Here is a 16,322-nt window from a genome sequence, read left to right as displayed (position 1 = left end):
CTTACCCACTACGCTATTATTAGAGCTATCAGTCATAAGCATGTTAACATTAGGCTCAGTGCTTTACCTTGCTGCAGCAATCTGTCAACCCCCAAAAAACCCAATAGGAATCATTACTCTTTCAAGTGACACGAGAGACCTCAGCAACAAACCTTCGATCCTCCAAAGCAGAAAAAAAAAAAAAAAAAAAAAATCAACTACCACATTTTTGGGCTGAAATGACCTTTTGAAATGACATATTTTACCTTAATCTGGATTTTTAAAAAGTGAGTGTTTTGTCAGTTTTAGGCATCTGAAAATATGGTTTACCACGCCTGGTTTCGGCATCAGCTTTAGTTGGAGAAAAAAAGGTTTTGCTGCTTTAAACACTTTAAATAAACTGTTCAGCTGGTGACACTGGCACGGCGAATGTCTTGAAAACTTGCTAGTTTTCAGATTTAAATGACTCAGAAACCCTAACAGCGATACATTAAACTGCATGGAAACATTTGGGTAAAAATGTTTGCAACACAACTTAAAGCTATAGAATTTGCCGTCTGTGAATTTAGCTGTAAATGGGGAAATTTGTTCTTTATTGTCGGATCTTTTTCTTTGTTTAGTATTCAGGAAATCAGATGCAGACAATCATTACTAATCTTTTCGGTTTTGCTTGTTATGATGGCTGAAGGGGATAAAAGGCTCGCACGTTCCCAATAATGCAGTGATGTTCAACAATAAATCATGTTTGTGAAAGTTCAACCGCAGGGCGAACTAGCATTACTCTTAAGCTCGCCCATAAGAACACTGTTTCCCTTGTCTCGCTGCAAAAAGAAGTAGAGACAGAAGCTTAATGAAAGAGCAGAAAGGGTGGCCGTAAACATTTCACACCCTTCAATTAGGTCTTTAATTCATTCTGTGTCAATATTGAGGTTACAGTTTGAGGACTGGTTGTGTTGTTGTGATGAGCCTAGTGTCCCTCCGTGAACCTCTTCCATATTTACGTCTTTATTGCATGGTTGTTACTCTAACACTGAATGCACAGAGCGGGCTTTCAGGTTGCTGTTGATGTTTAATCATGTAAATTGGGATCAGCTGATTGCTCTCCGGAGAGATGCTTAGATGACTTAGATAACTCCCATTTTCTGAAAGCAAAAAAAAGAAGAAGAAGAAACAAAACAAATGTCTGGACATTTTCAAATCCCGACTCCTGACTTTGTTTTTGATTCAACTCCTTCAGTCCTCCTTTTTTTCCTCTCTCATCGCTTGTCATTCGTCCTCCAACACTTACCCCCTCTTCATTTACGTTCCTTCCTCCTCTTCCTGTTTCTGTCTTCTCATTAATGTGCTGCCAACAGGGTGCTTTGGCGACAGCCTGCAGAAGCTGTCGTCACGGCAACGTACCATAGTCTGTGGTTGCTGATGCATGTATTTGTAGGGAGGATAAGGGGGATTGAAATGGATGCTGCATTCGTTGCTTCCTCCTCAGAATAGAGGAGGTGATGGCATTAAATATTAATAAAACCAAGTCTGACCTCTTCTTTATCCTCCAACTCGCTGAGCTCGTAGTACTTTAATGTTTTAACTATTTGAAAAAATTTAAGAGAATAATAAAACTTTTTAAGTATTGAATTTTAAATCTGCATAAGAAAATGTGTCTGCTTCCATTCATGCACCGCTGAGCATACTGCGTGTGTCTAATGTTTACCGGACTTTGCAATATTGATTATGTTTCTGCAGGTGCAGTAGTTCCTCGTTGAGTATTACACAGAAAGCAACAGACAAATGTAAAAGCTGCATTTACAGAACACAAAAGAACAGGAACAAGTACTTTAATTTTGAATTTTTCTTTTTCGAATTTGGTCGTTGTTTATGGGGACATCTGCTGAGCGGCAACAAAATAAATTTAGCAGCACTTTGGCTTTGAAAGATAAGGAAGATACCTCACAGCTGTAGAGAACCAAAAGTGGCAGCTAAACCCAGATGATCGCCGTATACTCACCACATGGATAACTCAGCTCAATCAAAGCAGTGGTGTTGTGTTTGAAATTTGTTCTTCTTCTCAAGGTTACCCACTAACACGCTGCCCTTAAGAAGCACACAGTTGACACTCACACACACTCGCACGCGTACGGCCCAAACATATACACACTTATTGGCAGATAAACAGAAGCTTTTTGATTGATGGAAGAGGCTGGGAGCGAGCAGCGGTGCTCCTGGTAACAAAGGGAACCTCCTGTCTGCCCCTTTCTTTGTTTTCTCCTCAATTTTATTCTCTCTTTCTTTGTACCCTGCTTTAATTTTTTTATTCCTTTGGTTACAGCCTGTGATTACGTGTGACAAATGAAAGTTTATATTTTTCTTTCTGGAAGCAGGGTAACACATCCGTTTCCAGTCGGTCCAGTGGCTCTTTGTTGCTCTGCTAATGCTATGCTAATGTTATGCAAATTGAGCATTTAGCCTATTGGCTTTGGCTGCGCTTATATACACACACAAGACAGTGAGAGCTGAATTACATCACTTTTGTTGCATCACTTGTTTCCTCATGGTGGGAAAACTTAAAATATGTGTTATGATGGACTGAAAACAGGAATCTGAAGAATGACATTAACTGTTACTGTATGGTCACTGTAGTTCAGGAAAGGCATAAAGACACATTTTAGATTTTTTTAAGTCTGTCAGGATTAAATGTTTGATGGGGAACCACTTGATTTGTTTACTTGGTTCCTACATTGTCTTAAATACTCTAGAAAAATATGAGATTTGATTTTATCCAAATATAGAAGTGTAAAGAAAGAAGAATCAGTAATGCTAAAACATTTGTCTTATGAACTTTTTCCTTATTTGGTTAAAGTAAACAAACTCAAAAAGGATCAATAAATGTGTATTTATATTTACATTTTTAGGTTTTTGTCCAACTCCTGCATTGTTTTAGTTTCTGGCTTGAGTTATTGTGTGTGTGATCAGGACTCACAACCTGTCAGATTTTACAAGAGTCAAGTTGGTCAAACTGTTATCAGAGCTTAATTCAATGGGAACGGTTCTCTAAAAAGGTTTTCAGGTAATAAATACCGAATCAAATTAGATTAGATGTGAGGTTTCAGGTTTGTTGAATATATGCCTGAAATAAATGAAAATACTTAACTCCAACAAAAAATAAGCTGATAGTTTAACTACATGGCTGTCAAGTAGCTTAAGGTACAAAATAGAAATATAAAAATACAAAAGTCACAGATAACAAACTGTGTTTAGCTGTGCATAATGCAAGCACTCAGATTACATTCTTCTCCCTCCCTTCTCCCCTCGCGTTTTAGCTCTTTCATCTCTTACTTCCATCTTTTTTTCCTCTCTCTTCTCACCTACACTCCTGTGACGAGAGCACAGAAAGAATTGTTTTATTTCTGCCTTCAGAGTATTCAACTCCAAAAATAAAACACAAACATGAACTCATTGCTCTTCGGAGGGAGTTGCGTTTTTTACTGCTCGCTTTCTGGTGTGTTGCCCAAGTTTGAGTTTTCTTCCATGTTCCCTTACAAAAAACCCCGAAAAACAATTATCTTTTAATAGGTACTTAATGCTCTAGTTGCTGCTATTTAAACATTTGTGTGCAGCTTTTATCAGATGTAGTCTTTCTTGTATTTCTCATGAACATTGTTTTTTCCCATAAAGTCCAGGATTGCTGCATTCTCCCATTTTAATTTTATTACCATCATTTCTTTCTTGCAGAGCTCATAAATGGGGGGGAAACATGAAAAAGCAATTCAAAACAGTCACCATGCTTGCTGATGTGCAACATTTAACCTGATATAACACTTTGAAACCACTGCATTGGGTATTTTTGGTACATTTCATTTCTGGTTCTCAGTTCACTCTGCATCACCGAAAGTGATCTGATGTTCCAGGAGCTGACGGCAAACTGGCTGATTATTTCCCACCTCGGCATTAGCGGGATGGGTGTGTGACAGACTGTGTGTCAATGCGCTCGGTGTGGAAGTGGAGTGTTTGCATATGTGTGTTTAGTAATGAGCAGAGAAGCCTGGGGATTTGGGAAAACACTGGTGTTGCTTCCCTCTTATCTTTTGCGTTCTGACGCGCGCCGAGTCGTTTCGCTTTGCCTGCAAACAACTGCAGGGAGCTACTTAACATCTCTCACTGAGAATAAATAGCATGTTAGGGTTTGTGCACTGTGTAGCTTAAGCAGTGCTTTTTTAATCACTTCATGTGGTAAATGGCAGGATGTGTATTTTTTTTATTGTCGCATGTAAATCCTTTCCCCGACCACATAATAATCCAGCACCTTTCCTAATATAGTAATTTAGTCGTTTTACAACACTGTCACCTTTCTAAAATGATGACCTAAGCCATTTAAAAAAATTGCCACCTCTTTTTTGCCAAAAGATTATTTAGGAGAAAAAAAAACACTCTTGGCAAAAAAAATAAATAAAAAAAAAAATAAAAAAAATGCTGGTTGGATTTTTCTTTGCTGCTCCATAATGGTAATTGGGTTGTAATTATCGCCCTTCCTCTGATCTGATCTGCCAATCATCCATTTCTATCTGCTACCATCCGGTTTAATCTTACACACGCAGTCACATTCAGCACACACGCTGGTTATGCAACCATTGTGTGGCTGCGCTGTGGCGAATCTTTGTCCCATTGTGTGTAATGGTAATGCTGATATGCCAGGGTCCTGTTTCTCAGACCAAACCTTTGCCTGGAAGAGACAAAGATGGAGTGTGTGTTAGTGCAAAGCTTTGTTCTTTTTTAATTTCTCCCCTATCTCCACACATGCACACACATTTTCCACTTCACAGTTATGCACCATAACACACATTGAGGTTTGTGGCTGAACATGACAGAAATGAGTAAAAACACAGAGGGTGTCTGTACTTTTTTTTTAAGCCACCGTAATTGTAAATCAAGAAGCAGCCATCCACTGACAGGCTAATTCAAACTTAGAGGTTCTGTTCTCCCTGCATGCGACTCTCTGGATTTCATGCCTGGTTGGTTCATGTGTCTGTATAATAGAATCAAATCTGATTTCTGCTCTGCTTCCTCTTGATCTCTCTGATTCTTATCTATTGTCGTTCCCAGTGAGACAAGCCGTAACTCCGCTTTCTCTTTGGGAAATCTTTTGCCCCAGTCCATCAAAAACCCAACTTGATTGGATCAACTTGAACATCTTCAGAATAAGTGGGTTTTTTTTCCCCCTCTAAACTTCTCTCTTGTTTTGAATGCTTGAACTATTTTTTTTTTTTTAATCTAGCGCTGCTTCATGTTGACGGTTCGTTTTCACACTTGCATAATTACAGTTTTTGCTTTGGCTGTTTGTTATTGATTCCATGTCATTGTATTTCACCATCCTTCTTTCATATTGCAGGGAGTTTTTTTTTTTTTTCTTATCTGATCTCCTTAGTTTACTCAACCCTGTCCTGCCCTGCCCTGTGTGTTATGACTGGTTGAACCGCACATCAGATCAGATCAGATGAGAGGGAGGAGAGGAGAGTCCTCACTGCTGTGAAGAGAAATCAAGTCTTTTTTTTATTATTTCCACGTTCTTTTCTGACTCTGTCTTTTGTTTTCTTCAATCCTTGTCATCATCTGAACCATCCGGTTCTTTTCCTGCTTCCACAAGTTCAGTTATTTTTAACCTTGTACTAAGTCTTTTCTGCCTATGTTTTCCCAAAAACCCACCATCCACCATCATGTCTGCTGTATTGGTTTACAATCTAGTTGTCGTGAAAGGTGCGAAAAGAAACTCTTACAGACAGATCTCCACTGCAGGGACAGACAGCCAAATGGGGGAGGGTCCTTCAGAAGCTGTTGAATATCTTACCAGAGAGCAACGCAAGTCAACTCGCTATATTATCCGCAGTGTAACTGGAGATCTGCAGTCTCAGAAACATGAGAGCAGGGCTCTGGTCACAGTGTGTGGGCTTCCACACGATAAATTATGAAGAGCCCCCAGTACACTTTCAGTGTTGCCTCTGCATATTATTTATGAAAAAGCCCAGCTGAACCACAGGACAGATTGGTTATTTTAAGGAGGATTATTCATGCTGGAATCTGTCCGTAAAGACGACAAGGAAGAAGGAAACATTTGATTATGATTTTACATCATTATTCATATGTTAAATGATTTTAGACGGGGTGCGACAGGTGTGAGTATATACTGCTACAACATGTGGAGGAAGGCGTTCTGGTCACGACGATGATTTTCTTCAGCAGAAGCTGTCAGAGGTGATGGGGAGATCGATAAAAGCTCAGCAATTCTAGAAAAAAGAAAACCTGCTAGTGGCTGCAAATGACTCTGAGGTGGATGTTGAAATTGTTTAGATCAAGGCATATTATGTTTTAAAATAACCCAGTCTATAGACCAGACCCAAATCAGAATCTATGGGAAATGACGTACAATGTGGTGTAAGTGTCTCTCTTCCGGACCTGCAGTCATGTTCCTCTTTACAAGAGGAGTAAAGAGGACAAAAATAAATAAAAATATATATATTTTAAAGTCTTAACCTTTAAAACGGTTCCTTCACAGACTGAGAAAAATAAAATGCTTCTGCCGTTTCAGCATCTTGTAGACACTCTGTGAATTTGAGAGAACTGCGACATATATCAATAAAAGCATTTGACACACTGAGTCAGCATCTTGTGTCAAATCTTGAGCTGTTTAATTGTCATGGTAAAGTCTAGTTTTCTGTATGCTCCGCGCACCAGTTCAGTTTATTCTTAGCGCGCTACTCATAGAAAATCAGTGCATGTTTAGAAAACTACAAAGTCTAGATTGCAGGAAGGACGAATCAGTTGGGTTCCCATCACAGGCTTCTTGTGTTTTGTGTCTCATCATAAAATAAAGTGGATTCAAATATAAGAGGAGTAAATGTTTTTATTTACATGCATTCAAAGTTTTAAAGGAATATCACCAATGGATCGATGTGTAGAGAGATAGCTATTTTGTTTTCAAGTGAAATATATTTGTACTTTTAGTAAGTTTTTTTTTTATATATTATTTGTTAAAGGCTGTTCAAGTCCAGCTGTGGTACCTAAACAAGTACACTAATATATCTAGCAGCACATCCACCAGCAGTTTTCCATTTGTTGCCAGAATCCCAGAGCCGAGTCGAGAGTCCGACCCGACAGCTCCCACACGAGTACTGCCAGAATCGATGGCTCCATTATCAGGGGGGTCCTATTGATGGGTTCAGAGCCGCTAATAGCCCGTTTGCCCCCTGACAAACTGGTATCCGAGTGGGTTTGAGGGGACGGACGAGGGTGAGGACACCCCAGCAGGAGATGGAAACTTAAGTGGTTTGAAACGGGCTTTCTGTTGGAGGATGAGGTGGTGAAGAAGAAAGAGCAGGTGGAGACCGATGGCGAGACGGAGAACCAGACCAAAACAGCTCCTGTGCTGATTTAACTGCTGTTCCTCTGATGTGATGGAGATTTATTTTAACTTCATGTTTCCATCATAATCTAAACAGCTGTTTGCCATTCGATCTTGCTCGACCCTCTCCACCTCTCTCTCCGTTCCTCCTTTTGTTGTTACTGATCAGCTCCAGAGAGCGAGACTGACAGGGAGGGCGGGAGAGACAGAGAGTAGCCTGTTTCCATGGAAACGTGCTGAGCCAGATAAGCTTGGTTGCTTGCACTGCAGAGTATGTGCTATGTGTGTTTGCATGATGAAGGTCTGTTTTTGCCTCTTGAGAGGAGGAATGATGATTGATTAGAGTCTGATTCACTGGGCAGAACAGATGCTTGGATGAACAGACGATGTGTGTGCATGTGTGTGCGTGTGTGTATCAGCGTCTCTGTAGTCCTTACCTCCACCTCAGCGCTGTAAGTCTGCACTCTTATCAGCGGCCCTGCAGTGATTAGGATCGCCATGGGATTGATCAGCATCGCCATAGCAATGACGTCTTATCTAAGGCCAGGAGAAGAATAACACAGCTTAGGTTTCCCAGTTTGGCTTCCTGTTAGAAACACTTTCATTAAAATGAAAACTAAAGTGGCACTTCTTCATCAGAGATCAGGTAGGGAAAGCTTTTATCTGTCATAAATAATATAATGGAACACCACAAATCAGAGCATTGAGGTTACTTTCCACTCATTTTTTTTGTTTGGTAAAACTTTTTGTACAAATTTGCTTATTCAAATTTCTCATAAACAGTTACAAAAAAGGTAGAAAAACAACATTGAAAATGTGTTAATACCTTCCCTTTCAGTAGCTATTAATTGTTTATATTAGTAGCAAAGAAGGAATTATGACACTTCTATAGGGGAGCAGTTGTTTTAAAGTGATCACCTTTCCAATTTTGTATCTTTTGTGTCTTTATAGTAAAACAAACCCTGTTTTTACAAGGGTTTAGCATCATATATTTTGTCGTTAACTTGGTTACGGTGTCAAGCATTACTACTATCTGTATTCCCTCCTGAATGTCGATCAGGAGGGAGCTTTCCCAGAAATGAAAAGCTCATACGGATTGAACAGAGCAGCTTTGCTGTTCTCTGCTCAGCATTCCTCTGCTGAAAGTATTGCCGTCTCATTCCCTCAATAAACTGAAAACTATATATCTATATATCTATATATATATATATATATATATATATATATATATATATATAAAAATTCCCTTCTCCCTTCGGGTGGTCTGTTTCATCCTCTGAGCTCGGGTCCTCTACCAGAGGCCTGGGAGCTTGAGGGTTCTGCAGTATCTTGCATGTGCCTAGAACTGCACATTTCTGGACTGAGATGTCTGATGTTGTTCCTGGGATCTGTTGTAGCCACTGCTCCAGTTTGGGGGTGACTGCCCCGAGGGCCCCGATGACCACAGGCACCACTGTGGTCTTCACCTTCCAGGTCTTTTCCAGTTCCTCCCTGAGGCCCTGGTATTTCTCCAATTTCTCATGCTCCTTTTTCCTGATGTTGTAATCACTTGGTATTGCTACATCCACCACAACGGCTTTCCTCTGTTCTTTATCCACCACCACAATGTCCGGTTGGTTCGCCATTACCATCTTGTCTGTCTGGATCTGGAAGTCCCACAGGATCTTAGCTCGGTCATTCTCCACCACTTTTGGGGGTGTTCCCCACTTTGATCTCGGGGCCTCCAGTCCATATTCTACACAGATGTTCCTGTACACTATGCCTGCCACTTGGTTATGTGCCTGCCACTTGGTTATATATATCTATATATCTATATATATATATATATATATAATTTTTAAATAGCTTCTTACTTCTTTGGACGTCATCTGACTTTATATTTAAACATCTCACTTATGTGGCAAATGGCCAACTTTAAGCTTCACCCTGCAGTAAGAACTTCCACACCGACGAGTGTTGATGACTTCTATATGGTGTGTTCAGATGTCTCAGCTGCTGGCTTACTGGTCAAGTGTTAATAATTATTAGCAGCAATAATGGTTGGTGTTAACAATGCAGGAAATCTGCCTATTCTGATCGACACACGATTTTTGTTTGCACCATTAGAGAGCCTAGCAGAAAGAAGGGGAACATAAATAGTTAATTATTGACGATTCTTTCACTTTTATATGCGAGGTTTGAGAAATCTAATTTGTCTGCTTTCTCAAGCATTGCTGTTGAGTTTTTTTCCCTCTAATTTTGATCTCTAAAATTGTGCTTTTGGAGCCTCATGAATATCATTTTTTGTAGCAAATGGACATGCAAAAAGTGAGACATGAAGCCTGGTGAACAAAACAAAAGACTCTCTCTTATGATATATTTATCATTTTGCTATTTAGTTTTTTTCACATTTTGTCTTAGACCCACACTTTAGTGTCCAATAAAAGATATTGAAGACAACCAAGATTTTTCTTTTAGTAACAGAAGCAGCAGCCTCTTTGCTGCCGTTTCTCTTAATGCTTGTTGTTTCTGACCGATTTTATTCTTAACAGAATCGAAGAGGTGCAACTTATTGCTAATGAGAATGTCATTATGTCTCTGCTGCAGAACTCCCAGAAGAAAAGAGGAGCACGGTCCAGCAACAAACCGGACAAGAAGCCTGCTCCACAGGTGAGGCTTTAACTGGGACGGGGGGAAAATCACACTCACTGCTTGGAGGGTGGTTCCTCTGAGTGCTTCAAATAATCGATAAGAGAAACACACCGCTGTCTCGGGAGCCAAAACAACTTAAACCTGCAAAGACATGGACATTGATCCGGTATGCATCCACACACACCACAGAATGAAAAGTGAGCAAGAAGTAAATTAGTTTTTACAAAGGTATTGCTGGTGTTTCTGCTCTGCCACTCATTGTATTCTAATTGAAAAGTTTTACATCAGTGTTTTAACTTCAGAAATGTAAAGAATGGCTAATTTCTGGCCCTATGACTGCCACACAATCAGAGCACATGGTTGATAAATGTGTCTCTGTTCAAGAAGTGATGATTGTCCACAAATGTCCTCCATGTCTTATGCCTTTCTATTTCTGATTGTTCTTTTTGTCTTGCAGGTGTGCTAATTACAAAATTTTCATTTGCTTTGGCTGTAACAGATAAAGCTTTCAACATAGGATTTAATCTCCATTTGCTCTTATTCAGTTTCCCTTGTCAGCATTATTGAAGTCACACTTCAGTAGTCAACAAACATTACCAAAAGAGATCTTGTCCCTCTTTGAAACATCCCAGGATGCACTAGTTATTGTCGTCAGGTCAGAAAAGTCACACATGTACGAGGTGAACACCCAGCAGAATGAAACGCGTTGAGTGTTTGCAGGTATTTCTTTTCACCAATGTCTCTGCTGCGCCGCCAAGACGTGCCTTGGCTTCCCCTCTCAAACCACATACCATAAATGGCTGTAAATTCAGCTGCCCTCCCTTCGTTTAATGTGGTTGGAAGCGCTCCACGGGCTGTAAAACAAACAGCCACGGAGCTGCTGCTGGGGAATGTGTGCACTCGGTCACCTGAGGTCAGCTGCAGCAAGAGCAGCTGGGTTTGGGATGAGAGAAAGATGCATTCAGGTTCAAATTTAAGAGTTTTTTTTCCCCCCTTTAAAACAAGAAGGCCGAACCAGACGTTTCCTCGACAATTTGCTAGCACATTTATGTTTCTCTCGCCGTCGAGGTAGCGAATAGTCTCTGCAGATGATGGATGACGTCTGAGACAAACCACTAATGAGTGTGTTTGCTGATGTTTTCCCTAAGACTTTTTTATTCTTGTAATTCAAGCAAAATACAAACGCAGCAGGACTCCGACCTCACCATTTAGTGGCTTCGGTCCGCATGTCGGTCAGACAGAGCTTCGGAAATGTCTTCCTTTAAAGTTTAAAGAGTTTGTCAGAGAGGCTTTCGCTCTCGTCCAAGATGACATGAAAGCGCTACAGTTCATAAAGCTCATGACTTTGTTTTGCTAGTTTTAAATGATACAGACTCAAAGAGGAGCAATCTTGTGCTTGAAGTGATCTGACTGGTCAGCTTGTTGTTGTGCCATGCTTTGTGTATATTTGTGCTGTCAGGTTGTCTGTTCCTCCCTGTCTAACAAACTGGCCTTTCTCTATATATGCAACTCCTTTCTCTGTAAAATGGTAAACACTCAGGTGTGATGAGTAACTGGCTGTGATATTCCACGGGCATTAAATTATACACAAATTATAGGTGTATAATTATTATTATTATTATTTATTTTTTTTTTTTTTAATGGATGTATTTTCCACGGCACAACAAGCACAAATGATTCAAGCGATACGTTTTGGTAAACAATGTGGTGGTCTTACATTTTTACACGACCATGAATCAAAAACAGAAATTACTGGGAGTTGCTGTCAGGGAGTGTAGCATCTTTGTCACCCCAGTGCTTTCCTTCCCTCTTGTCATGTCACTTCAGGAAGACAATTCAGACCTGAAATGTCAGCTCCACTTTGCCAAAGAGGAGTCGGCCCTGATGTGCAAGAAGCTGACCAAGTTGGTGAAGGACAGCGAGGCCATGAAGGAGGAGCTGGCCAAGTACAGGTCTCTGTATGGAGACGTCAACAGCTCGCTCACCGTGGAGGAGGTAAGAGGAGGACGGACCGCGAGGACTCAAAGGCTGCTAACTGCACGATACGAAAAGGAAGCATGGAGGATTAACTTTTACCCTAAAGAGTAGTAAATAGTGCTGAACTCAGCCTGGTGAAGTATAGAATTTAATATCAGTGTTTTCCAGGTCTGAGTATGGAGACAGAAAATAAGGATGTTGAAAAATATTTGTTTTTCCAGACTTTATTTATTCAAATGTCTGAACGTCCTTTCATCTGTCCTTCCTTCATTGTTTATTGCTTTTCTTATTTCCTCTTTTCTTCCTTCCCTCCTAGACTTTTCTGCTTCCTTCCCTGTTTTTCTCTTTGTTGTGTCCTTCCTTCCTTCCTTCCTTCCTTCCTTCCTTCCTTCCTTCCTTCCTTCCTTCCTTCCTTCCTTCCTTCCTTCCTTCCTTCCTTCCTTCCTTCCTTCCTTCCTTCCTTCCTTCCTTCCTTTTTTCTATCGTTTCTTCTTTCCCTTTTTACTCATCCATCCATCCATCCATCCATCCATCCATCCATCCATCCATCCATTAATCCTGACAACAAAGAAAAATTGTATCTGGAAAAGTTTGGTACTTTAAATGTGCGGGAACTCCATAAACAATGTTACGGCTTGCTGCCTGTTTTGTACAAGTTGTGGTCTGGTAAACAGTCTCATTACAGCATTAGTGTATTATAGTGGTAAACTATTGCATTTCTTTTCTTCCCACAAAACACTCAAGAGGCCAATGTAGTCATTATATGTCGGTGGGTGTGCCTGAGAAAAACCCTGCAGAGGGAAAGTTGCATTGCTTTAAAAATTACCAAACACTATAAAGCTAAACTCAAACTTTTTGTATTTTATTTAACAATTTTTTTTTCTTAACTCAATAGAATTTTAATTGCTCATACGTGCGTGTATTAGCTTTTTATTTTTCTTAAAAACTTCAAAAGCATCTGAACAGACAACACGGTTTATTAACATTTATCAAGACAAAGCAGGCATAAATACCAGATGAGTTAAAAAAGAAAGCACTTAACAGTGCGAGCAACGTAAACAGACTCTCAGCTAAACATTTTCGGGCAAACATGTGTCGAGATGCTTGAGGTCACGGTTTGCCCTGTTTGACTCGTCTCAGGTTGCCGACTCTCCACACACTCGCGAAGCTGAGGTCAGAGTTCACCTGAAGCTAGTAGAGGAGGAGGCCAACCTGCTGAGTCGACGCATCGTGGAGCTGGAGGTGGAGAACAGGGGACTCCGAGCCGAGATGGACGAAATGAAGGGCTCACAAGGTGGTTAGTCCTATTAGCTGTTTATTTTATTTTACTTCCTTCGATTAAAAAGTAGAAAAAAATAAATAAGGTGACATATAGTCATGTCATTTGGCATAGTAATATTGCACATCTTGCATATGGTACACACATCACCATTAGATGAAACTTAAACCTCACATTCTCATCACTGACTGCAATTATTTACACATTATTAACATCAATAGCAATTTTTTCCCCCGGTTTTGCCATCCTATGCTGTTCAGCCGAGGTGCCAGGACACATTTTAAAACTGTTAATAAAAATATGTCAGCTGTTTCTTCATGTGAAAGTATTTATGATATCTATTTAAATCTTAAATACTTTCTCTTTCAGAATTTTGTCGACAGTTTTTTATTTTTTATTTTTTTAACAAGTTTTTTTCTGAAACAACTGTCTTTACTCCTAGACGGCCACCAAGAACTTTCTAGCGTTGGTCCAGGGGCCGGGCTCGGAGGGGCCGTGGTGCTTGGTGGAGGGGCCTCGTCCGAAAACGTCATGGAGCTCCAGAGGCACCTGCAGTTTGTGGAGGAGGAGGCCGAGCTGCTGAGGAGGTCTCTGATCGAGATGGAGGAGCAAAACAAGCTGCTGATGAACGAGATCAACCGCTACAAATCCGAACTCCCGCTTGCGACGTCGGCGCTGTCCGCCGAGTCGCTGATGTCTCTGACGGACGGGCTGCTGAACGACAGCCACTCGGTCCAGGACGGGGCCGTGCTCATCAGCACCGACACGCCGACCCCCGAGGAGGAACTGAGGCTGACGAGGCTTCAGGTGGGAGAGCTGAGCGGGAAAGTGAAGAAGCTGCAGTACGAGAACCGCGTGCTGCTGTCCAACCTGCAGCGCTGCGATCTCGCCTCGTACCACCCTCCTTCTTCCTCGTCCTCCTCCTCCTCGTTGAGGCTGGCTTTGGAGACAGACGCAGAAGCAGGAGACTCGGCTGAGTGCCTCCCTCTCAGGTATGTTTGGATATTGTTTTCCGATGCTTCTTTCAGCATACTGTTATTGTTGTGACGAGTGTCTCGCTCAAGTCAAGTCAGTCTGTATGGCGCATTTCAGCATCAAGGCAGCTCAAACTGCTATGCACCATACAAACAATATCAATGATTTACGAAACAAGCAACAAACATTAGATTTGATCAAATGTCATCGTCAAAATCAAATTGTTGACCAGTGTTCCATATGCTTGCTCATCAAAGACAAGTTTTTAGCCTTGACCTGCAGAAACTCAGTGGTTCAGTTGCGTCATTTCATTGGTGCACTTTATTCAAAAAGGGATGATCTACAACGCAAACATAAATGCCACCGTTCGATGCGATGTACCAGAGTATTGAAAAAGCCAATTCGCATCCGCCGTGTCCTAACAAGACATGAAGATTTAGCGGTTTTCTCAAAGTTTCTTCCATGTTAGAGGAGCGTTGAAGCTGAATGCTGCTTCTCCACGTTTGATTCTGGCTAAAGGATGGAGGGACTGTAGAGCTGCTGTGATGTGGTCTGGTACCACTATGATAGAATGTGATAATAAGCTTCTAAACCCTTGACACTGGATTTTATCTAAAATTGTGTCAAGGCAAAGCTGTTGATATATATCTTGTAACAAGTTGTATCCTTTAATTGCACTTCCAAACCTTTAACCAGTGATCTGTAACTATGATCTGCACAGTATTGTTGGATTATATGTTTTTGTTTACATCAGAGATTCAGCTGAGAATCAGCAGCCAAAATGTTTTGTCTAGATTTTTGTCAGTAAGAACACATCAGTTCAGATTTGTGGAAAGTCAGCCTAAAATCCAAGCAGAAGCTGAACTTAAACGTTTGAAGATGTAGTGTGCACCCCATTTATGTAATTTGGTTCAGTTGATGCATTTAACGGCATTATCAGGTGAAACAAAACTACAAATTATTTCTTTAGTTTTAGTCACTTCTTTTTTATTTATTTTTTTTACATTTCCTTTGATACACAAATCTGCTTCCGTAACGACTACATAGGCGATAACAGAGGTCTCTTTTGTTTGTTTGTTTGTCAGCCCGCCTCATCGCAAAGAGCCAGTGGGTGGTGAGAACGACGCCATGGAGATGGACGAACAGAAAAAGAAGATCGAGGACAACGCTGAGGCAACGACTCCGCTCTCTGGGTGCCTGGGGCAGAAGGACCGCGATGCCTTGTTGGCCATGAGGGACCAGGCTCGTTTGGTTTCCACTGCCATACAGCTGCTGACCTCCCCCGAGTCCAACTGCCTGTCCTCCTCCTCCTCTTCTCCTTCGCTTTATCACAAGGTCTGCAGCAATGAGGCAGCAGAGCCGTGCGACCTGGAGAAACCTCAGCCTCACTGCCAGGTACGCGCCCTCGGTTTGGTCTGTTTCTGAAAGTGTCACGTGAAATTTTATTAACCTTTAAATCCATTTCTCAAATTCTTGCGATGATAGAAAATACATTTTCATTATTACATTACCTGATCCCCTCTATCTCCGTCGGTTTTGACAAGCCGTGTGACGAAGGTTACGCTTTCCGCTCTTCAGATCTCGGAGCTTTCCGATTTGGCGGACCGTCCTCTGGTTGGTGCTCTGACTAGCAGGCTTCAGGCCCTGCACACACAGCTGCAGGCCTTTGTAGAGCAGGTGGACGGCCTGGGTAAACCTCCATCTGGGGGGAGAGATGCTCAGGTGGAAGGGGCGTCCCCTCCAGCGTCGCCCTGCGCTTCCGTCCCCTGCTCTGGAGACGGCCAGGATCAAGAAAACAAAGTCGACCACAAGGTAAAAATACACGAAGCACAGTCCTCTCCTTCACTCCTTACCACTGTTTTGCTTTGATTCATTGAATTTTTAGATAATTATATTTCTCAAGAATGTTATGTTTCTTTTGTTTTTTTAAGTTTCATTCTTGTTGATCTGTTGTTGTTCTAGTGCCTAAGCATTATTTTGGCCGACATCTCTCTCAGTCCCATTCCACCTTGCTTTCTTTTTGAGTTTCTTTGCACAGAACAAAAATTCATTTACGCGGCATGCTCAGATCTGCGGCAACATCCTGGCCATATCAGC

General features: G+C 41.2%; 1 protein-coding gene across 2 annotated transcripts in view; it reads left to right on the top strand.

Moving 5' to 3' along the window:
• The window catches only part of mtcl2 (microtubule crosslinking factor 2), a 95,085-nt gene that overhangs the window by 52,778 nt on the left and 25,985 nt on the right, over positions 1 to 16,322 (top strand). For both annotated transcript variants that reach the window (XM_017305799.2, XM_017305798.2), the window contains exons 5-10: positions 9,950 to 10,012; positions 11,822 to 11,989; positions 13,112 to 13,265; positions 13,693 to 14,242; positions 15,311 to 15,620; positions 15,804 to 16,037. In XM_017305799.2, coding sequence (XP_017161288.2) covers positions 9,950 to 10,012; positions 11,822 to 11,989; positions 13,112 to 13,265; positions 13,693 to 14,242; positions 15,311 to 15,620; positions 15,804 to 16,037 — 1,479 coding nt within the window. The remainder of the gene's footprint in view (positions 1 to 9,949; positions 10,013 to 11,821; positions 11,990 to 13,111; positions 13,266 to 13,692; positions 14,243 to 15,310; positions 15,621 to 15,803; positions 16,038 to 16,322) is intronic.

This window comes from Poecilia reticulata, chromosome 7 (genome assembly GCF_904066995.2).
Source record: "Poecilia reticulata chromosome 7, P_reticulata-male-v2, whole genome shotgun sequence".
NCBI lineage: Eukaryota > Metazoa > Chordata > Actinopteri > Cyprinodontiformes > Poeciliidae > Poecilia > Poecilia reticulata.
This window is presented reverse-complemented; position numbering and strand designations above follow the sequence as displayed.